The 23,361-nt window shown below is 41.3% G+C and overlaps 1 protein-coding gene across 4 annotated transcripts in view; it reads right to left on the bottom strand.

Annotated features, from left to right (window-relative positions):
- Window positions 1-12,277: 12,277 nt before the first annotated feature.
- Window positions 12,278-23,361, bottom strand: part of LOC147620300 (phosphatidate phosphatase PAH1-like) — a 98,734-nt gene continuing 87,650 nt past the window's right edge. The window contains exons 7-12 of one of the 4 annotated variants that reach the window (XM_086772495.1): window positions 14,149-14,192; window positions 13,909-14,037; window positions 13,704-13,802; window positions 13,424-13,494; window positions 13,311-13,343; window positions 12,278-12,814 (exon numbers count right to left, since the gene is read on the bottom strand). In XM_086772495.1, coding sequence (XP_086628621.1) covers window positions 12,544-12,814; window positions 13,311-13,343; window positions 13,424-13,494; window positions 13,704-13,802; window positions 13,909-14,037; window positions 14,149-14,192 — 647 coding nt within the window. In that variant the 3' untranslated portion in view covers window positions 12,278-12,543. Of the gene's footprint in view, window positions 12,815-12,959; window positions 13,344-13,423; window positions 13,495-13,703; window positions 13,803-13,908; window positions 14,038-14,148; window positions 14,193-23,361 lie in introns of those variants that run through there. The other 3 variants (XM_086772494.1, XM_086772496.1, XM_086772498.1) reach the window with 3 other exon arrangements.

Raw genomic sequence — 23,361 nt, 5'->3', positions numbered from 1 at the left:
TTGACTTCACAGTTACAGTGAGAAAGGGGACACAGCATGTGTTGACCGATCATATGTGGGAAAATTTTCCTCATGAAGGAGACGCTTATTTCACATGTATGGGAGAGTTTTAAACTCCCAAATAATGAGATATTTTTATCTCTCCTCTCTCTTGTTTCAACTAGATCCAAAAAGTGAGCTAAACTGACCAAAAAATGATCAAAAATTGACCAAATTGATCTGAAAAATTCTAGAATCAGTTTGCTTGGTTAGAGGCTCACTTTTTCCTATAAATAGAAGCCTTTCCCTTTGTTGAAGCTTAATAGTGTTTTTGCATTGTTACTCTACTTCTCCCTAGAGCCAAAAACTGTAAATTTATTCATAATTTATTAGTTTTTGACCTTTCCCTCTTGTAAAGATTGGTGGCCTTTCTTGTTTCAGACAAGAGTAGGTCCCTCAAACCATCAAGACAAAGGAAAGCTCTCAAATTCTCCTTGTAAGTTAGAGATTCTTCTCTTTTCTATTTTATTTTATGGTTTTTATGATTTTTGTCTTCTTTAAAGTGAATAATGATGTTATGCCTCATTGAAAAGGCATTCCCCTCTCTTCTTTAGTAAATCCAACTCTTCTTTATCCTAGATGATTAATAGATAGAATCAAGTTTTTCATAATATTTTTCTTAAATAAGTAAAAAATGTTTACATTAGAATGATTTAAATACTTTTTCTAGTTGATTTTAGAGAGTTAAAATTTAAAAAATGATCAGCCATACAAAGGAGGTTATGGTGAAATTTTCTAAAAAAAGAGTAATTCTCCTCGTATATGTATTCTTAAAGTGTTCTTTTTCATTCTAAGTATAGAAAAATACATACTAGAACTATTTTATTATAAACGTGTTATTTTCTTTAGAATTAATTTCTATGCATAGAAGGATGCATATAGAAATTTTTATTTTGATCAATAAAAGTGTTACTTTTATCATAATTAAATTTTTATGTATAATTAGATACATAAAAGAATTTTCTTTTTATAAAAAGTGTGACTTTCATCAAAATTAGATTTTATGCGCAGAAAGATGCATAAAGAATTTTATTTTTAATTCAAAAGAGTTATTTTCATCAATTTTGATTTTATGCATAAATAGATACATTAAGAATTTTATTTTTATTCCAAAAGAGTTATTCTTATCAATTTTAATTTTATACATAAATAGATGCATAAAAAATTTATTTTTATTTTAAAAGAGTTATTCTTTATCAATTTTAATTTTATGCATAGAAAGATGCATAAAGAATTTTATTTTTAATTCAAAAGAATTATTTTCATTAATTTTTATTTAATGTATAAATAGATGCATAAAGAATTTTATTTTTATTTCAAAAGAGTTATTCTTATCAATTTTGATTTTATGCATAGAAAGATACATAAAGAATTTTATTTTTAATTCAAAAGAGTTATTTTTATAATTTTAATTTTATGCATAAATAGTTACATAAAGAATTTTATTTTTATTCCAAAAGAGTTATTCTTATTATCTTTAAATTTAAGCATAGAAAGATGCATAAAGAATTTTATTTAGTTATTTTTAATCAATTTTTATTTTATGCATAAATAGATACATAAAGAATTTTATTTTTGTTTCAAAAGAGTTATTCTTATTAATTTTGATTTTATGCATAGAAAGATGCATAAAGAATTTTATTTTTAATTCAAAAGAGTTACTTTAATCAATTTTGATTTTATGCATAAATAGATGCATAAAGAATTTTATTTTTATTCCAAAAGAGTTGTTCTTATCAATTTTGATTTTATGCATAAATAGATGCATAAAATTACTTTTAATCCAAAAGAGTTATTCTTATATCAATTTGATTTTATACATAAAAAGATGCATAAAAGATTTATTTTTATTTCGAAAGTATTATTTTCATTGAAATTGAATTTATGCATAGATAGATGCATAAAAGATTTATTTTTATTTTGAAAGTGTTATTCTCATTAAAATAAAATTTATGCATAGTAAAATACATAAAAGGTTTATTTTTTATTCGAAAGTGTTATTTTTCTTAAAATTAAATTTATGCATAAATAGATGTATAAGAAGATTTTTATAAAAGTGTTATTCCTTGTCTTTATGTCTAATTAGATACGTAAAGAATCTTTATATCAAAAAATTAAAATTCTCTTACATTCTATAAATAGATGTGATGAGATGTGATAGGAATCAAATAGATGTAAATAAAAGGTTTATTTTTAATTCAAAAGTGTTATTTTTCTTAAAATTAAATTTATGCATAAATAAATGTATAAAAAGATTTTTATAAGAGTGTTATTCCTACTAAAGTTGTCTTTATGCTTAATTAGATGCGTAAAGAATCTTTATATCAAAAAATTAAAATTCTCTTACATTCTTTAAATAGATGTGATGAGATGTGATATGAATCAGATAGATGTAAATGGATGGATGGAAGTGATATGAATCAGATAAATGTAAATCGATTAATGGATGAGGATGTTTGTGAATGTGAATGTGAATGTGAATGTGAATGTGAACTGTGGATATGGATGTATGGATGTGGATGTGGATGTGGATGTATGAATGTAGATGTGGATATATGAATGTGGATGTGGATGTGGATGTGGATGTATGAATGTAGATGTGGATGTGGATGTGGATGTGGATGTGGATGTATGAATGTGGAATGGGATGTGGATGTATGAATGTGGATGTGAAAATGGATGTATGGATGTATGAATGTAGATGTGGATGTGGATGTATGAATGTGAATGTGGATGTGGATGTATGAATGTGGAATGTGAATATGGATGTATGAATGTGAATGTGGATGTGGATGTATGAATGTGAAATGTGGATATGGATGTATGGATGTGGATGTGGATGTGGATGTATGAATGTAGATGTGGATGTGGATGTGAAAATGGATGTATGGATGTGGATGTGGATATGGATATATGGATGTGGATATGGATATATGGATGTGGATATGGATGTGGATGTATGCATGTAGATATGGAATGTGGATGTGGATGTATGAATGTGGATGTGGATATGGATGTATGAATGTGGATGTGAAAAAATGGATGTATGGATGTGGATGTGGATGTGAAAATGGATGTATGGATGTGGATGTGGATGTGGATATGGATGTATGAATGTGGATGTGGATGTGGATATGGATGTATAAATGTGGATGTAGATGTAGATGTGGATGTATGGATGTGGATGTGGATGTATGGATGTGGATATGGATATGTATGTATGAATGCGGATGTGGAATTGGATGTATGGATGTGGATATACGAATGTGGATGTGTATGTGGAATAATAAATACGAATGTGTGAAATGATGAGACGTCGATATGAGTGAATGGATGAGATGTGATGACATGTGAATTGGTATGTGAATAAATGATATGTGATGTGAATAAATCTGATGTGATGAGATGAAAAATGATGTGATTGGATAAGAATGAGTACACATATGAATTGAATGTGGAATAAGTAATGTGGACTGATGAGGGATAATGTGGAAAGATGAGAGTTCATTATAGAAACTGTAATTGTGACCTGTTTGTAAATGACTGTTTATGTCAAGAATGCTGGGGAAGCATTTTGATCGTCTTGTGATTAAGGTCGTGGAGACCTAACTGATAAAGTTGCAACAGCTGACGAAGAGTCAACAGAGGAAGTCTCACGTAGCAAGGTCGACCGAGGTCTTGATCAGCCTTGGTTTGATTTAAATGGTGAGCTTCCGGTACAGTGGATGAGGGACCAAGGAAGAGGCCTATGAGTGAAGCGCTAGGTGACCTGCGAAGGATCCTAGAGGGTGCTGACCATACGGTGCTCGGGCTCTAAGTCACCTGTCCGGATATTCCGTGGACGCGGCCCCGAGTGTGGGACCCTGCCCCGTGCAAGAAGTGCTACTTCCGCTGCTAGCACCCCGAATCCAGCAGATCTCACAAAAAGCCATTATATTTTGTTAAGCTTATCACTTACTATTATTTTGGCTATGTTAATGTAGCAGCTGCTCCATGAGTACATACCCATACTCATGCAATGGAAGACATTTGCACCAAAGCCTCACCATCATTAACTTCCAAGTACATCTCTAAATGGAGGAACCATGGTTGGCAAAAGCCTAGTCAATGATACAACCCATCGCGTGGAACTTTCTTTTAAATTATAAATCTCTCCAAACAAAAATCTTCATAACAACACAATGACCTCTAATCCTTAGTAGATATATCTTAGCCTTGCAAGTCGATGTAATTCTTTCAAGTTTCACTAGTGAATGTCTACTTCAACACAGAGCAATTCAATAAGAGTCTATCTGCCTCCTAAGAGTACTTGAGTATACATAAAAGCATAAAAAGCACATGGGAAGAAGCATGTAGAAACATGTCCTACTCAACAACATTTGATAAGAATCCTGCCACACAAAGGGACTTCATCGAAAGCCAATTTCTTCAAATGATGAATGTCGTTTCAATGAATCAAATGAGGAACTGAGAATCACCTTCTCATTCTGATGATTATGTCTACGTTTCTCTGGATAATTCCCTCGTCTCTCTCATTATTAACATCTCTTAGCGTCCCCACTAACACAAATCACATGTAACTTTTCTTATGAATGCCAAAAACAAAGAAAAGAAAAACCTCAAAAAAATACTCACACAAATATACAAATGCAATCATTTGCAAAAACTCCTCTCCCACCCAATTAGGAATTCCCAAAAATCCCTAACCTTTTCATTTACTAACTATCTCTTCTCATTCCTTCCGGAGGAACAACGATCATTGAACGTCACTCAATATCAAAGCCATCGACAAAGTTTGTCCATTCTCCCCACACAAAGGTCTTCAATGCGATCATGAGGACGCGATCACCACATCAAAAAGGGGAGAATGTTAACCCATTCCTAGGGTTAACAAGAGCTACCACCATTATCTTATACCAAGGAGTCAAGGTAGATACACCAAAAGGTCATATATTCAAGATCTAAAGAAATGATATCCAAAGCTACAACTTGGACGAACGCCTATAATGGTTAGATGGAATACTTAAGGCAATTCTCGCTTCAAGAACATGTGGTAGTAAGTTAGAATGAAGTCCCAAGTGATATACTTCATGGATATATTACGAGTAGTCATTGTAATAGCGTTAGGCCTCTTATGAGCCTAAAGTGCCCGATCGGCCATAGTTTAAGTGCTTGTGAACAATTATGGCCATGTATATAAGTCAATTTCTCTCATAATACAATATACTCTCCCATTGTGCAATAGAGTCTTGCTCTTGCAAATCCTCTTGCTAAGCTCTCTCTCTAATGCATGCTAGTGAGTGTGTGTGAGTGAAGTAAGATGAGAGGAGGGACGAGTACCCGTAGTGAAATTTTTTTTCTTATCTATTAGAAATTGTGAAATTTTGTGTACAGAGCTCTAACTCTGCATTCTTTTCAGTTGTCATAGATTGCTTGCCTTTTGGTTCTTTGACAAGATCTTACGCAATAAATTTACCTATCAACATTTATTTTATTACATATTCAATGTTTTAACATTTCTATAGAATCAAAAAGATAGCTTAAGTGGTTTTCTTGAAGTTAAATAGTTCTCTTTTTTGAAATTTAAATCTTTAAGCATCACGAAAATCAACATATCAAAGAAAATAAGGTGCTTTTTCATGCTCTCTGAATGCTTCACAAAAATCAACATATCAAAGAAATAGGACGCATAATATTTACAAACGTTTAGCGAAAGAAATGACTTACTCAATAGTGCTTGTTTAGTGAAAGAATAAAAAACAATAATAATAAATTAAAAGGATTATTTTAATCAATTTCAAGCTTGACTTCAGAAATGTATATATTGAAGCAATGCAAAATACCAAAAAAGTGAAATAAATAATAATTTATTAATGAATAGTGCATAAATTAAAAATATGAACATATCAAAGAAGGATGCATAAACTTTACAAATGATGCTTCTTAGTGCTTATTAAACAAAGAATTATATAAGAAAATAATTAATTCTTTTCAAAAGGAAAAAATAAAAGATTCAGAGACCGAAAAGTGGTATGAATGCGTTTAACTATTGCAAAAAATAAATAAAGCGAAATACACACAACTAAGGTTAAGAGTTTGTTATCATAATAATAGAAAGGGATATTCAACAGGAAAAGGAACATTGAAGTGAAATAGTGTTAATATATGTATGTATGTAGCTGTTCAAGGACTCCGAAAAAGCAGCAAGCGTACTAAACAATTGCTCTGAAATAAGCAATTGATTATGGACAGAAAAGCAGTATGCCAACAAAATAATAATTGATGTAACCCCCAAAAAAGTAGTTCGATTAGTGAACTTCACAAGAATAAAGAGCAAGTCTATGTACAACAGAAATTTGAGATGTTTATTATTTTGCATGAACTGAGCATAATCATCAGAAAGAAAACACAAAGGAGAATACCAGAAGAGCGTGCGCTATTCTTCACTGCACGTAGGGTACGAACAGTATAGGCGCCTTCTGGAGGCATCTCAATTCGAGGACAGGCTGTGGCATGAAACCTAGTGTTTCATGCACGTACTACGTACTAAGCACATAGAGATTCATTATCGCCATGTCAGGGAGAGGATTCATGTAGGGGAGATCTCATTATCTTACTGCTCTACATAGAACAATGTTGCAGATCTATTTACGAAGGTGCTGCCTCGAGAGAAGTTCGAAGCTTTCCTCTGGGAGAACAGTGGATGCGGAAGGTTCTGCTTCACCACAAAGCAATGCTGAAGTAGATGGACCAACATGTTCATGAGAAGCAAGCAACAAGGATGAAGATGGACGCCGATCAAACTTCATGATATTACTGATATCATGAAGAGGTTTCCTCCTCAGTGGCATGGCAAGCAGAGGAAACGAAGATTGAAAATATATTGGATGAAATTGAAAACAACGAGGAGTGGTCATTAAATACTACACACACCGAATTATATCCAGACACGCAACAGATTCAAGAAGTAAAAATACCAGTGACACGCATCTCGACATGCATGGTGAACATGGCACATTGCAAATCTCAGACATGCACCTAAAACGTCCAGGAAGCAGAGACCAAACAGAGAACATGGCAAGGAATCAAAGCTTGTAGAACACAAGCATGCAGTAGAATGTGAACAGAGAATGGGACTGCAAAGACAATATGAACATAAAATTGGAAAAGAAACGAAGGTTGCAGAACACCACATGCAAAATGACTGACACCAGCAATTCGTCAAAGCGATCCGCCACAACAACAACTACAATACACAACGTGCAGCTGCAGACGAGCGATCAAGAACACGCATATGCAACCGGCACCTTCAGATCACCGCAAAAACGAACACTCCAGAGACAAAAGCGCCATGCACAAACAAAGAGGAGAAGAATTCGTACGATCGGCACCAGAACCAAACACCTAGGAGATGAAGGCGCCATGCAGAAAGGAGGCATGCAAAAAAAAAAAAAAAACAAGCTTTAAAGGAAAAATCTTCCACGTGTCATAAAAAATTAAATGCGCCCCAAGAAAACGTTTGGGGTGCATATTCCTATCATTATCTTCCACACATTGAATTTGGAATCAAACTCACTTACCTCTTTTCTTTGTAAATATGCACCCAAAACGTTTTTTCCAACTGTTGTTGTGCTCTCACTATTTCCTGACCTTCCTTTGCTAGACACGTGTTCTTCATGTCTCCCTGCATGGTTGGACACGTGTCCGTTTTCTATCCGAATCCGATGTCACATGACTAGACACGTGTCAATTCTATATCCGAATATGATGTTTTGCATGAGTGCACGTGTGTCCGTTCTACATGCCGTAAAATCAGCTCTCGTCGTTATGCTTGTTGGCATCGTTGTGCGTGTCGTCGCATCATTGTTCTTCGTCGTGCTTTCACTCTGATCACGGATGGCACCTCATGTATGTTTTTTTCTCATTGGCTTTCCTAGTGAACGGAGTCACAACCTCCTCGTCCTCATGCTTTCACTCTGCTCTGCTCGACGTTGCTTTTTGTTTGGATGTTGTGCCTTGCTCGTGCTCGCGGATGGCACCTCCTGCATGTTTTCTAATTGGTTTCCATGTTGATGGACTCACAACATCCGCGCCAGTGTGCTTTTGCTTCTTTCGGCAACTTGCTTATGAACTTCTTCTACCCACGTCGTCCTCCTCGATGGTTTCCAATCGTGCTGGTTGTGCTTGCGCTGCTATCACATATCCTTTCTTTGCATGCCAAGTTGTACATCGACCTGCACGTATCCTTCTTGGTTTAGGTATAACACCCCCTCAGTAGCTTCGAAAACAACACATCTCCAGTTGAGAAGCTGTCTTCACATGCCAGGTAGTATATCAACCTGCATGTCATTCTATCATTGTTGAATGCTCTTATCCATATTGTACTCTCTTGTTGGTTCATATGCTTCCTTCACATGCCATGTTCTATATACACATGCATGTCTATGTATTATTGTATCTCTTCTTTTCTGCCATACTGTGGTGTGCCCTTCTTTTTCTGGACTTTCTATTACTTATTTAATCACCTTCACTGCGTATCTGTTGTTCCTTTAACGACCTGTAGTGCTCGTTTGTTCTCCTCATCATGCCTCCTAGAAGAAAACCGATTCATGACATTAGCAATCTCATGAGTGTCGATCGTCATCCTTCTATGTCGTGAGACAGATCGTCGTCTTTCTTCTGCATCCTTGCTCTATGATGAGGGCGAACCACCGACTTCCACTGTACCAAGAGCTCGCTGCACATCGGCTGTCCTCCCGAATAGTCACGCCTCCAGAAGACCCGTTCACTGTTCGAAACCTTCGTGCAATGAAGTTGAAAGCGTGGTCCTCTAGTCTATGTGTCTTCGTTCAAGTTCTCCTGATTGATACTTCTTCTTCTACAACGCTCATCGCATGTTCTTTTCAATCGTCTCTTTCTGCGCTTTGTTTTTTACCTTGTTTATGTTTTGTATTCACAAGCTCATGAGAACCTACCAATAGAGGTAATCAACTAGCATCAAACTCGTATGTGGAGCCTTTAGCAAATGAAAAAAAAAAACTGACTCAGAGCCATCTGTATAGAAGATACCTCGTTTTCTGCCAGACAAAAGGACCAAACTGTTTGAAGTGTCTATCTCACTGTTGCTATCAAAAACGCAGACGTCAATGTCTATTGCTGGAAACCACTTGAAGAGTTCGTCAGAATGGAGTGCTTGAAGGGTTGGTTTGCTCTTGAGAAAGGGAATCATTACACTTTAAATCGTGGTCACTCTCATGGCTTCGTTACTCATAAGCACCGGCAAGGTCATCAAACGATACATGGGTTGAGACTTCTTCGAATCGGAAAGCGGTATAGTCATGTAGAGAGCTTTACGAAAAATTCAAAGATATGATTGACTATTACATGAAAGACTTGCACAAACCGCATTTCAAATTCTTCTCGCATCACATCTCCGCTTAAGAGATAAGAGGGCGACAACTTTACGCTCTATATGGACAGGTTGGTTTGAAAACCAAGACTTGCTCATCGCCTATTAATCTTTTTGAACGAGCTTATGTTTTCATAGACAACTACATTGCTAACAAGCTTGGTGCCTCACTCCAAAGCACACTTCTAAGAATGGTCTCGAGTTGCAAATATTATCCAGCCGCATCGTGGATAATACTGAAGACGGGAAATGTAACAAGTAGAAGGTCTTCTGCAATTTGAAAAGTGTTGAAGCTCCCTCACCTTACACAATGCATAGACATTGATGAATTTTTTTCACGAACACTCGTGCTCTGCAAGGTTTTGTTATCTGCTACGTGGACAATCAAGGATTCATGAAGATGACAGTGGGAGAAATGAACATGCAATGATAACTACAATAAACGTGATACACAACCAAGAAGCCATAGCAATCCTATCATCATTGAAAGTTATCATACACCGCATCATATCTATCAACGTGGGAGAAAACAGAGAAGTTCAAAAAAGCCATCGTGGATGGTGATGACTGTGCCGCTTCCACCGTCAATCTGTAAATTCGTTAATCTTACAGAGAAAGAAGCATGCTTCGTGTATCATGTGTATAGTGTTATGTTCAAAAGTGTGTTGTACTTTCAACCTTGTTTTTGTTCCTGCAAGGTTTTCCACACGACAACTGTTTGTCGTGACATGTTTTCCGATGGCACTTATAAAAATATGCCATAATAAAGTGCTTCTTCCACTTTTCAATTTCTTATGCTCTTAATTTTATAAGCCCCTTAAATCATGCTTAAGCTTAGTGATTTACTTTCTAAGGATCTTTGCTGAGATGAAAAGTTCAAATTAATGCACACCAGACGAAAAGTTCTCAATATGCACACCAAACGAAAGTTCTCAATATGTATCCTCTTAGGTGCCAATATATCCTCTATACGAAAAGTTTGCCAAGCTAAAGTAAATTTTTTACTAATCCTCTCAAGATCTCAATTATCTTCATTTTTGCAAAGAAAAGAGATAAGCGAGTTTGCCTCTTAGGTGCCAATATATCCTCTATACGAAAAGCTTACCAAGCTAAAGTAATTTTTTACTAATCCTCTCCTCAAGACCTCAATTGTCTTCATATTTGCAAAGAAAAGAGGTAAGCAAGTTTGATTCCAAATTCAATGTGCATATTGAGAACTTTTCGTCTAGTGTGCATTAATTTGAACTTTTCGTCGACAGACCGTCAAAAATAAATCACTAAGCTTAAGCATAATTCAAGGGACATATAAAATTAAGAGCACAAGAAGTTGATGACATGAAAGCTCTTTAATATGCCATATTTTTATGAGTGCCACCGAAAAATAGGTTACGACAAATAGCTGCCATGCAAAAAACCATGCAGGGACAAAAACAAGAATGAAAGTACAACACACTTGTAAACAAAACATTGTAAACACTCTACACCAAGCATGCTTCTTTCTCTGTAAGACCAACGAATTTATAGACATACAATGAGAGCGACATCCCCGTCCACAATGGCTGTTTTGAACTTCGTTGTTTTCTCCCACACAAAATACATATGATGCAGTGATCTTACTAGGCATCACATCTTTCATCATCATCATCAATGATGATAGGATTGCTATGGCTTCCTAGTTGTGTATCACGTTCATTGTAGCCATCATCACTTGCATTTCACTTCTCCCACTGTCATCTTCATGAATCCTTGATTGTCCACAGTGTGGATCAAAATACCTTGCAAGGAGTGTCCATGAAAACAATTTCATCAATATCTATGCATTGTGTAAGGCTCATCACTTTCCAAATTGCACAAGGCCTTCTTCTACTAATCCCATTTCCCGTCTTTTTTCTTCTTCTTTTTTTAAAGTTTGGCGTTAGAGAAGAGACGGGCTTAGTACCCATGGGACCCCCCTTATCCCACAAATCAGGGGCAAGGCACATCAATCGAGTAGCCAACAGGGATCGAACCCATAACCTGGGTTTTGACAACGAATCACCTTAACAACTGAGCTACACTAATCCCATTTCCCGTCTTTGGTATTATCCAGGATGTGGAGGAAGGATACGTGACAACAACACAAGCACATGCACAAGCACAACCAACAAGATCGGAAACCATTGAGAAGAAGAACGTGGGCAGAAGCAAGTCGCTGTAGGTCGTGCAAAAGAATTCTAGAAGCACACTAGCACAGACATTGTGAGTCCACCAGAGCGAGAAAACCAATCAAAAAACAACATGAAAGAGGTGCCATCCGCAAGTACGAGCAAGGCACAACATCCAAACAATGCAACGCTGAGCGGAGCAAAGTGAAAGCACAACGACGAGGAGGTTGTGACTCCACCAAGAAAGCCAATGAGAAAACAACATGCAAGAGGTGCCATCCACGAGCGGAGTGAAAGCACGATGACGAACAATGATGCGATGACACGAACAACGATTCCAGCAAGCACGATGAGAAATGATTTTACAACATGCAAAACGGACACGCGTGCACTCCTGCAGAACATTGGATTCGGATAGAGAACGGACACGTGTCCACCATGCAAGGGGGCTAATTCGTAGACATGAAGAACACGTGTCCAGCAAAGGAAGGTCAAGAAATAGCACGAGCAGAAATTACTTACCGGAAAAAACGTTTTGGGTACATAGTATTAATCGAGGATAAGATTAATAATTCAGGCAATGTGGAGGTTAGAGGCCATTCATGGCAGCTAGACAGGCCCACAAAACTGACGCTTGTTGATGGCAAGGATGCAAAACTAATATTCTTAATAGAGACGAAGGAAGAGGATCATAACTCTCTTTATTAGCTGTGAGAGATTGTGCAACGCTGAGGCATAGTTCAAAGCTGTGAATCTTTTAAGACAATCATGCCATTCATGAATGTTTGGAAGCAGTGGCCATAAGATGAGCATGGATTTTGGAGGACAGGTATGATCATGATAGCTTTGTTGTAGTGCTCCTTGGTGAGAGGGGAGATCAAGGAACGTAGTAGTCTAAGGACGTGTCCTGGGGCCAGAACTGGCTCCAAGGAGTGGCGCTGCGCTGGGGCATTACAGGCTGAGGTAAAGGGCTGTGATATAGTGACCGGAAGATTCTCTTGTAAGAAACGGAGAATATTGCCTCGTGAAACCAAATCCGCCTCCAAAACAGATCTGCAGGAGTAGTTGAATTGATGATGACAAGTAGTTATGAATTCTTCCGCCTATTTGCAAGTTAAAAGACCCGCCAGAGCGTGCTCCTGATGTAGTTGGATTGCTTCTTGAAGCAACACAACACCTGAATGCTGCCCTTGGTTGTTGATTCAGCTCACGAGCAAAGCATCTGGCTATATATTCGTCTTATGAGACTACATTTTCAATCATATACAACCCATCACAGACACACACACACAAACACACCCGTCCTACCTCTTCCTTTTCTCCCTTCCTCCTCAGCCCTTACTAGGTGAATAAAAACCTGGGAACAGTTTAAGGAAGGCTTGCTGACGTATTATATATCACAATATATTTATATATCATTACACATGCATATGTCTGTCAATGTTTCCACTTATAGTGGAGCGAATCTACAGAGCTGAATACTTTACAAGACTGTTTATAACGTCCTCACAATTTTCTTGCTGTAACTGTGACGTTACCCAAAGCTCCGATAAGATCCTTCCTTTAAATGAGCTCCATGTATTACGAGAACCTTCTAGAATCTCTCACAATGTTCACATATTGTACAGGCATCTATTGCTTTTACACCCCTTACAGACTATCCATTTGAATAATCCAATATGGAAAAAAATTACCGCAACACTAGTGACAGGAATTACCTCTTTGAGCTCCCACCCTTTCTTGTTTTCGAACTGCATACAGAGCTAGCAATATTCAGAGACGACAGGTGACAAAAACCAACGAGAGAACTTGTGCTGACAAGCTCTATTACCTCTTTGCAGTGATCCCATCTACAAAATTAGGAAGAGGAAGCTTCCAATAATTCCAAGAATTGAAATCCTCCTGTAGTAAAACAAATTTGTTTGTTAACAGGATATCAAGTTATCTTAGGGAGGCTTTTACAACACCTGCTCAATCCAGCGGGGATGGCACCTATCCAAGGATGGGCGCCCTCTAGGAGCCACCTGATTAACTGGAAGGCTCGGATGGGGTGCTCCCCTTCTGAAGCTACCCTCAGTCACTACTACCCTCAATTACTACTTCTAACGTACCTGTTCAGACGAGGACACAGGCGGAAACATGTCATCCACCAACGTGTGAATGCTTGTGTATGACTTGACATCAACATGATGATTTACTGTGATCTCTCCCTGCATAACCAGTGCAGAGCAATCTTCAAGTCCCACAAAATTTTGCAAGACAAGCAACAAAATCAAATGATCAACTTAAAACCAGCCATATAGGCTGATATAGTACCTTTGGATTGATTATGAAAATCTTGCCCTTAGGAATCCCCACTTTATGATAACTTATTTCGTCTGTATGACGATTTCCAAAACCAGCATAAAATGGATTTACATCGTTTGGGAAAAGTCTTCTGATCCCCTAGATCCATGCACATACAAAACAAAACAAAAAAAAAATCACGTTCTGAACAAACCATAAAAGTTCTCAAGACACATTCTACACTGATCACAAGTCTCATCAAGCAAATACCTCTAAACAGGATATCTTGAACTCATGAGGAGCTCTCCTTATAACTGGGAAAAAAAAAAGGATGAAACTGTTAGCATGCAGACATTTCTGATTGAAAAGCTCGGATAAATAACACTTTCAAAAAACAAAACAGTATGATTCAACATACGAGTGCAGAGATATGCATGCAAAAACATTCATATAACACTGGCAGAGAAAATTATTAAGTAATCCATATACTAAAAAAGAGACCAGTTCCTACTAACTTCGGTAGACAAGAAGGTTGAGGGTTTTAGCACAAGCATGACGACGAGCATCAAGTTTGAAGTTCAAAATTCCAAGCTAGTGATTCAAGGCATAGAGTTTGTGCAAGACTTTATGGTTGCCCCTCTTATAGGAATAGACATAATTTTGGGCATTCAATGGTTTCACAAGTTCCAGCCTGACATTGATTGGGGCAGGCACACTTTTCAGATTACCCAGAATGTGTCCAAAGCCCCATTGATTATATGTAGAAGTGAGACCACAGCCTGTAGGTGAGATGGTAGCTGATTGAACCCTTGAGCAGGAGATCTTGGGTTTGATCCCAACTTGCTGCAGCCAATGGATGCCTCCTTATATGAGGGTGATAATCCACCTGCAGACAGGTCCAAGACTCCCTATGGTAGCCAATATAAAAATGAGCCTTGAGAATTCATAGACGAGGCCAAGTCCTGACTCCTGACTATGCTGTGAGCGCAGTTGATAGAAATGCACACACACACGCATATATTTATACACACTTAGTGAATAATTTAAAGGTTATAGAGCTTTAGGCATAGCTGTGATTTTTCACATCTTTAACAAGAGAAGCCACAGGATCAATCATTAGCCGTGTGTGCATTTTTTTGTGTGTGTGTGTGTGTGTGTGTGTGTAGTTGCATAGTGTGTGATCACGTGTGTGTGTGTGTGTGTGTGTGTGTGTGTGTCAAATCTTTGCATCTATTGACTTCTATACAGGCTTATCGATTGATATTACCTCCTCCATGGATTGCTCAACATGCTAATTCTCTTTGGCATCTGGATAAGTCTTTAGCTTGGTGGAAAGCAAAACTGACATTGATATGGAAGTTGAAAATGCCATTGAAACAGAGACTCTTTCTCTAGAGATGCATTGTCGGTATTTTTCCAGTGGGAGTGAAATTGGCTCAAAGAAGGATTGCCTCTCCTATTTGTCCAAGATGTCATCATACTACTGAGAGTGTTCCGCATTTATTGTGGTCTTGTTCATATTCCAGAAACCTTCTGGACAAGATCTCCTATTTTTTATCTCTCAGATTTCCTGCACACAGGTTCTACAAGTTTTTCTGGATGTTTGGCACCTTATCAGCTTCTTTGTCACAGTATTCTCTTTTCTTCCATTGGATCAGATACTGGGCCTTATGGACCCTCTGGCTACAGCGAAATCATACATATCTGAATTCACCCCTTCAGCACCCTTATGAGTTCTTCCGAGCCTCGTTGCGGCAGTCCTTATATGATGCCGTGCATGAGGGAGATTTGGATGTTTCTTGTGTTCAGCTTTTCTTTTACTGTTTCTGATGGATAGGGCATAGGCTCTTTTCTTGAGCACTGCCCTGATCTTGCATAGAACTTTTTTACTGCTGTTTTTAAGTTCTAGGGTTTAGACATCCTCCTGATGTCAAACCCTTTTGTACATTTATGATATAATGCAATTTCAACTAGTTTTACCAAAAAAAAAAGTGTGTGTGTGTGTCAAGCCTGGTCACTCGTTGCTCTGCTCATCTGCTCGTGAACCCTACCTGCGTGCTGCTGAACATTGTCCTCTTCCTGGCGCTTCTTCCTGCCTGCCTGTTGACCCTGAACCCTACACGCTTGCTGGTGCTAAACCCTACATGCCCGCAGCTGCCAATTTGTTTGTTCATCCTGGCCGTCGCCCACTTCTTCTCTGCAGCCGACATATACCTGCCTGTTGGCAATTGTCTGCATCTGCTGGCCGTCAAATACTTCTCCTACAGAGTCCCCTACCTCGCCAGGTTTATTGGTCTTCGCTTCTGGTTCTGCCCAGCCTCTCATCTTGTGTTTGTGTGTGCTGTGGCTGTGTGTGTGTGTGTGTGTGTGTGTGTGTGTGTTTTGTATAGCAGCGTTTCTGTGTGTGGGTTTTTCAAGTCATGGAAATTCGGAAATATAAGAGGTGATCTCAAGCGTCATCAGGTTGTTATTGATGAAGGACAGGACTGTTGTGCTAATACTAAGCTGCAGTCCTTTGCTGATACTTTTCACGAGGGTTTTTATGAGATCAATCAAGCATGGGGAGATGAGCATGTGCCTGAGTTTCGTGTTTCTGTTCTAGGGCAAGTGTTGTATGCACCTATTATGAGTTTGGCTCAGTGAGCTGTTCTATTATTCTTCCCCGGACGCATGCCTGATAATGCAGATGTTGCACAATGGTTGAAATCTTTGCTTAAAGGTTGTGTTGTTGCGGGATGCTACAAGGCGGTCAGAGGCTTCTATGAGGTTATATTCACAGATGCTCAATACAAACAACAGCTTTTAGAAAAATCCCCTTTGTTCTTTGGGACGCAATTGGTGCATGTATACCCTTGGTTGCCTACCAAGGACTATCAAAGTCTTATACGCCACAATTTTCCGCCTTTGTTATCTACTCTCCCACTCCTAGATTGGAGGTTTGATCATGGGTTCCCAGGTTCTTCCTCCTCTTCCTTTGTGGATCTAACAGCTAGAAATGCCTATCGCATTCTTCTCCTGCAGCCATGGATTCACGAGCATGGTAATTGACTATGGTGCTTGGACAAGTCTCTTGCATGGGAAGACTTGTCTTCATCGCATCTGGAACAGTAAACTTCCTTTGAAGCAGTTGGTTTTCCTTTGGCGGTGTTTGGTGGGTGCACTCCCAGTGGGTTCTCTGTTGGCTGTCAAGCGAATTGCTTCATCCGTTTGTCTGACTTGTTCGCATCCACGTGAGAATGTGCTGCATCTTTTATGGTCCTGTCCTACTGTTCGTGATTTTTTTGCTCGTTTGACGGCTCTGCTCCATGCTCGTTTTCCCAGGCTCACTTTTGGCAGGCAATTATGGCTCTTTGGTAGATTTGCTTCCCTCTCTGATTATGCTCAGTTTTTCTCCTAGTGCCGCTACTGGGCTCTGTGGACCATATATCACACACACAACACCCAGTTATTTCAGCATACCTCGATGGATGTTTATGCTTATTTTCGTCGTTCTTTGCTTCAGACTCTTCAAGGTGCTTATTTCCTTGGACAGCTTTCCTTGCCTCAGCTGGAAGTGTTTTATCACTATTTTTAGCTTTTTGATACTGGTTGTCCCACTCCGGAACAGCCATGCATGTACATTTTAATGATAATGAAAGAGTGGATTTCACCCCCCAAAAAAAAGTGTGTAGTTGCATATCCTCTAGTGAGTCTATCCTTTGCTACTTATTTCATAGAGAAGCGTCGACTAGTGAAGGTACTCCAAGATAGACATATGAGTGCACCACCTCAACCCTGCTACCCATGTAAGTAATCTCTGTACGTACTACGGCTTGCAACTAGGTAGGAGGTGTGTAATACCATAACCTTGGTTTTCTCAAGCTTGACTGAGAGCCCCCTTTGTGTGCAAATGTCACGTGCATCCCGCACTTGGATACCACATGGACATGTCTGTACAACAGATGCAAAACCTAGAGTGGTAATTGGTCCTTAGTGAGCCCCAGTCTAGGACGAGTCATCCACGGTTCCACTCTTAAGTGTCCAGGGTCTAGTGTACAAGACCCATACATGGTCTTGGTCACGTGTGCAAGTCCCACACATGAAGTAGTGTCAGTCCGTACTGTGAGTCACCCTCTGGAATTATGTAGAGGTGAACCGGGCTTTGACTAGGACACCAGTCGTAGGTTTAGGTCTTTTAGCATACCAGGTTTAGGGTATGTGGGCAGGTAGGTAAACGAGGCAGCCCTGTGGGCCAGCCCAAAAAGGATTAAGGCTCTTGCCTACCATGAGCAAGGTTGTTAGAGGCGTCAAAGGAATTTGGTACGAGGATCATGACAGATTTCTTCAGCACTAGCACCAGCAAGCCCAACCCACACACCTCCTGATACCTCCTCCATCGAGCCATCAGGACACCAACCACGCTCCCAGGGAGTCACTATTGATAGAGCAGTCGTCTTATGTCCTGCTCGTCGGCCACACCCACCAGGATCCCGACCATGACATCCCCACCATCGCTAGATCAGAGCCATTATTGCTTGGCATCGGAGGCGCCTACCTCACTTCTACAACCTCTCCATTCTAGACAGCCCCATGGCGGAAATATATGATCTGAGGAGAGGGCAGCACTTCAACTGATATACATTTTCCAATATTTTCTACTCAATATTATCTAGGAGTCTTACTTACAGTTCTTATAACTATAAGATAGTCAGTTTATTGTACTTTTCAGTTTCATTTGGTTGTTCTCTTTGATGAGGCACCAACTTCAGATGTACTCTCAGTTTTGGTCTCATAGGCCATCATGGCCTCTTAGAGACGTTAATATATCATTTCATTTCTCAACTAGGGGAAGTCCTCCTGCTCCCGGACTTTTAACGCCAGAACGGGAAGTCAGCAGGTCCCACTACTCGATATGGACAACAAAGCTGGACATCACTAACACAGGGCTGCACAGATCATCACAGGACCATGAGCAGGTCATAGTATATGGGAGATATTTCTTAGAGCTGGGAGTTGCACATGGTCTCGTCATCTATAACGGAATGTCCCGATGGCCCTCCTCCGACGCCCTCACCTCCTTCCCTCACTCAGGAGATACTAGCACCGTGGACTACCTTATGGGATCTCCGGGCACACCTTCTCCCCAACTTCTCCATCCCGCCACCCCCCTTTGAAGCTAACCATGCCTACCTCTCTTTCACTCTTACCTGCACACCACCTGTCCCTCCGCCACCACCCCCCATCTCACATTACACCCATGTCCTTTTTGATCCCGAGCTTGACCTTGTTTACTCCAACTACATCTACCACCAACTACAAGATGTGGAATCTATTGTCTCCCTATCCACCCTCACATCACAACTCACCACCATCCTCTACACATCCACCACCACTTCTTTCATCTGCACCACGTGGCGGTCTACCACCAAGCCACCTTGCGGTTCCATGCCCCAAAACTGTTGGTATGATGACGCTCCCGTCTTAAGCATGAGGTATGGCTTGGGCAAATCACGAAGCGCCAAGCACAACTGATTTCTCAATGGCTCACCCAAAGCGAGAAACTAGAGTTCTACGCTAGGAAAGAGGCAAGAAACTGGAGTTCTAAGCAAGAAACTGGAGTTATTTTTTTAGGACTGAACTACAAAGAGGCCTAGAGGAAACTCCGAGAACATCGCCCCCCCACACCTATCACCTACCCGAACACATGGCACTCCTATGCACGCTCCCTCTATCATATCCCCCATCAACCACCCCTACCCCCACCACCTCCACCTTCTCCACAAAGGGCACGGTCCTCAAGGCCATTTGTAGATTACGTAATGGACGAGCCCAAGATCACAAGGGACTCACTGTCGAGTACATCTCGCATGCCGATGATACCCTGGTGCCCCTACTAGCCTACATGTTCAATAGAACCCTTTGTGAAGGTTTTCCACCCTCTTGGTCCAGGAACACCATCACCCCCCGGCCCCACCCTCAAAGCCGAAGATCCACTTGATCCTAATAATTACAGGACGATCATGATTGGCCACACATTGGCCAAACTATATGGATCGGTGGTAGAGGCGGATCTCAGTTCATTTGCAAAGAGCCAAGGATGCAGAGCCTCAAGAGAGGCAGGCTTTTGGAGGAGCTACTCTACCCTTGACCACATCTTCACCATCCGTGCCATCATCGAGGAGGGTAGAGCACGAAATTAGAGGATTTACTGCTACTTTGTGTATTTCCGCAAAGCTTTTGATACTGTATCTTGAGCTCACCTCCTACACCGTCTACAAGAGATCGGAGTCCCATCTGACATGGTTTGAAGCATCATGGCCCTCTATGAGTTCGTCGTTGGACGAGTGAGAGCCCCATGATCCAGCACTATTGGGGTGAATCAGGGTTGCCCTCTATCACCCACTCTTTTTGGCCTCTACATTCATGAGAGCTCGAGCTTCATTGATGGATTAGGCAGGGCTAGTCCCACACTGGCAGGCATATCGATCCCCATACTACTTTATCCAGATGACATCATCCTCCTCTCAAATTCAGTCAAGGGGCTTCAAAGACAGACGGATGCCTTACAAGACTTTTGCACTCAATGGGACCTCTCTCTTAACCTTGGTAAAACCAAGGTAATGGTCTTCAATACTTCTCGCCCCTTCACATCCAGATTGAGCTTCACATATAGAGGGGATCCTATGAAGATTGTCTCATCCTATGTCTACCTTGGTGTCACTTTCAGTGGTCCACGCTTCACCATGCTTCCCGCAGCACATACCACAGTGACACGGGGATATGCAGCCTTGAGCTTACTTGAGCAGCAGTGCTTCCAAACACATTTCCAGGAGCCTAGGTCGAAGGATTGGCTTTTTGACACCCTCGCTTGCCTTGATGTATGGAGCAACCTTCTGGGGGCCAGATTTATCCAATGAAAATTGGCAGTGAGTTGAGAGGCTCCAAGTCATGATGTTCTCCCCTATGATCTGCAGCAAACCATTAGTCCCACACCAAATTATCCAGGCAGAGTTTGCTGCAACCTCGATGGTGGAGGATGCACTCTTCCAGACAGTCACATACCTCCATCGCATTAGTCACAAAGATCCCCACAGGTACTCAAGGCTTGCCCTAGAATCCTCGAGAGAGCTAGCACTTGAGGGCCACTCTTGATTATGGTATGCATTAGTTTCCACTTGGTTCTCAGTATATGGGCTCCGCATGGACCGCCTACCACACCTTCAATACAGTTTGGACTCCCCTTTTCTCTGGCTCTCTCACGAGGATACCAACCGGGTTATCCGGTTAGATCTTTTCAGCCTTTACACCAATCGCACATGTATCATACCTCCGGAGCTCCCAACGAAGAAGAACTTCTATAGAGATCACTTCCTCACGCCGGAGACTATAAACCGAGGGACATGAGTCACACCGGAATGGGAGTGCAACCAGTGTTTGAAAACCAACCACACAAGCGATTTTTTTCCCTTTTTTTTCTTGGCCGAATCTCTTTACCAAAAGGCAAAGCTATGATACCACTGTAACATGCGAAAGCTTATAGACATGATTATACTTTGATAACGAATATTCAGCACCTTGGTTACTAACGATTGCACAATGTAGCGGAGATAAGAGTGCAGGAGAGATGTGGGGAGAAACAAAGAAAGAAATAAAGAGATATATTAAGCGTCTACTAAAGACTCAATGGGCCTATGAGACCAAAGCGATACAATAATGTCCATGGCATATCTCTTTTCTTTTCTTTTTTTTCCGAGAAAAGATCCTTTCATTAGTTATAAAAAAACGCCCATTGGGCTACAAAATCCTCTCCTGCTCATAAGAAGGCAGAGCAGAGATCCAATCAAGGCAGCTAGGGAGACTCTCCCTGGGTGCAAAAAAGTACAAATAACTGAGAGGCTATATCATACAATAGGAGGGGCGGAAATCCAAACCGGTCACCTGTAGTGCCAGCGGGGAGTACCCGCGTGTAGAGTATAGAAAGGGCCGCTGCGCCAAGTGGTGTGGAAAGCCTGTCGCCGCAAGATAGCTCGATCCGAGCCGCCCCGGATGCGGTCATACTGTCCTCGCAGGGTGTGAATCAACTCCTGCCAGATAGCCCAAACAGTCTCTGCTGGTGGCTCCAGTCTCCCCTCAAAGGCCCTGAAACAACGGGCTCTCCAGGTGAACCATATGGTGAGACTGCTGAGGAGCTCCCATCGTAAATCCCTCTCCTGTGTCCAGCCGGCTGTCGAGAAATCCGGTGAAGGAACAAGGCGAGGTTGGCCCCTAATGAATCTGATGGCCTGGCTGTCCTGCTCCGTCTCGTATCCCATAGCTGGCCCTGACGAAGTCGACCAAGCAGCGGCTCCCCACGTATACATGCCCTCTGTAGAGAGGGGGGCAAAAATGCGCAGCATCCTCAGCCAAATCTGCTGCGCCTATGGACAATCCCATAGGCAATGCCTCTGTGTCTCCAATGGATGGCCGCATTGGACGCAGGCCGGCGGAAGGCCACTATAGACAAGCCAAGTGCCAACTGCAGAGCCCCTGTGGGCAACCAGCCACTGGAAAGCCGAGATCCTGCGTGCCTGTCGGCCAGCCCAGAGCCTCGTCCAAAAATCCTCCAGGAACTCCTGTGAGAGTCCCAATAGCCGCCAATGCTCCAATGCAGCTGGAGAGACCATCCTCCTCGCAGTCAAAATATGCCTCCCCAACCAGAGAGTATACTAGAAAAAGGTGATCTCTGTGGCCTCGGGGGACGCATAAGGATCATGCCACTCGTACTCGCCAGGGTCCCACTGGAGCGCCGGGCCATGGGGCGCACAACATATGCCCATATGCGCCAATCAGAGTCCACATCTGCAGGGTCTAGATCAATATGCCACTTCCGAGAAGCGGCGGCCACTACCCGTATCCTCTGAAAGATGCACTCTGCAACCAAAGGCGACTCCGCCTCCACTCTCTGAAGTCTGCCCTCATCATGTATCTCATAGTAGAGGCATCTACCATCCTCAGTGCAAGCTCTGACAGCAATCAGGATCTCCAACTCTGTAAGGCTCCCATCCACCGTGGGGCCGCTGGCTCGAAAGGCGTGAACCACTCCTCAATGAGTGCCTCCTAAATGTCATCCCTCATAATCAGCCCCCCTCTAAAGTGACTCAGCCTCTCCGCCTGGATCTCCTGCCGGAGACTACAAAAGGCCAGCCAATCTCCAAAACTGCATGCTAGGCCTGCCGTCAATGAACCCCAGGCTAGACGAGGCCGAGAACCCAGCATATGACCCTGCTCTGTGCATACCACGGGGCTCCAGATGAGCGGCTGTTTGGCCCGCTCCTCATCACAAGTGGGAGGTCTCTGAGAAAGCCCCGGTCTCTGCAACTCCCAAGCTCGCAGGATACTCAAGGCAAATCTGTCCTCCCATCCTCTACTGAGGCGTGTCCTCATCTCTATGAAGATCCACCGTATCTCTGGTGCCCAAGTGCCCCCTGCTGGGGGAGCTCTAGCCTACAGCTGCTAAAAAAGAAG

Source organism: Cibotium barometz, chromosome 32, assembly GCF_041138505.1.
Source record: "Cibotium barometz isolate CiBa-2024 chromosome 32, ASM4113850v1, whole genome shotgun sequence".
Classification (NCBI taxonomy): domain Eukaryota; kingdom Viridiplantae; phylum Streptophyta; class Polypodiopsida; order Cyatheales; family Cibotiaceae; genus Cibotium; species Cibotium barometz.
The sequence above is the reverse complement of the archived record's forward strand: the minus strand, read 5'-3'. Positions and strand labels throughout refer to the sequence as shown.